Here is a 1,070-nt window from a genome sequence, read left to right as displayed (position 1 = left end):
GTGGCGATGGTGGCGATGTCGAGGGTGGTGAGGGCGTCCCTGATCTGGCCCTTGAACAGGTCCAGGTTGTTGGTGAACTGGGAGACGAAGGTGGAGATCTCGTTTCCGATGGCAGGCATGGTGGTTGGTTGGTTTGGTTGCGGAGTTAAATCCAAGAGGACACGAAGAGGCGGGTTTGGCTGTTGTTCCCTGAGGAGGCAAGGCAGTGACTGATGGCTGTATGGCCGCGCCGCCGCGTCATATACCCGCGCGGAAGGTGAAAGTGAAGGCAGGGGAGGGGAGAGGGGGCGACGGAGGGGGGTTCCACTTAGGCTAAGGAAAGAGGGAGGAGCGAGGAGAGGGAAGGAGGGAGGGAGGGTTGAGAGGTAGGGGGGAGGAAGGGAAGGAAGGAGGGGAGAGGAGTAGTGGGGTGAAGAGAGGGAAGGAGGGGAGAGCAGTAGTGGGGTGAAGAGAGGGAAGGAGGGGAGAGGGCTAGGCGGGTGAAGAGAGGGAAGGAGGGAGGAAGGAGGGGGTGAATAGAGGGAAGAAGGGAGAGGGGGAAGAGGAGCGTGGGGGAAGAGGACAAAACTTGGCCTGGGTCCGGGACGCTTTTCGGATCGGGACCCGACTGAGAGGCAAGGACGTCCAGGGATTTCGGAGAAGCCAAATGGAGGCAAGCAAAACGGCACGCAAAGATCGAAGAATAACGAAAGGATTCAGAAAATTACGAGCCTAAAGAAACTCAGAAAATGAAAAGAAGGGGGAAAAAATTGCATTTCTTGAGAGATTTTTGAAAATTACAACCAACAAAATGAATCCAACAAGACACAAAAAGACAAAATAAATTGCTTACAGCTATATGCTCTGAATTAATATAAAATAAAAACTTCCAGAATTGTGATCTACAAACTAATTAAACTGGGCGACTTTCTGCACGAATCCATCAACAACGAAATTAAACAAAATTATTAGCTTCCATTTAACTCACTTATTTCCCGGGTTAATTTATATATTGTGCAAAAAAAAAGAAAAAAAATTATCATGCTTGTTTTATGGTGTTTAAAATTCATTGCACCATTGGCCATATGTAT

At 49.0% G+C, this 1,070-nt stretch overlaps 1 protein-coding gene across 1 annotated transcript in view; it reads right to left on the bottom strand.

Moving 5' to 3' along the window:
- Window positions 1-227, bottom strand: part of LOC119588359 — a gene marked incomplete in the record, with an annotated part of 1,428 nt that extends 1,201 nt beyond the window's left edge. Inside the window, 1 exon segment of the mRNA XM_037937042.1 lies at window positions 1-227. Within this exon segment, the coding sequence (XP_037792970.1) occupies window positions 1-119 (119 nt within the window).
- Window positions 228-1,070: the final 843 nt, after the last annotated feature.

Source organism: Penaeus monodon, chromosome 23 (assembly GCF_015228065.2).
Source record: "Penaeus monodon isolate SGIC_2016 chromosome 23, NSTDA_Pmon_1, whole genome shotgun sequence".
Taxonomy (NCBI): Eukaryota; Metazoa; Arthropoda; class Malacostraca; order Decapoda; family Penaeidae; genus Penaeus; species Penaeus monodon.
The sequence above is the reverse complement of the archived record's forward strand: the minus strand, read 5'-3'. Positions and strand labels throughout refer to the sequence as shown.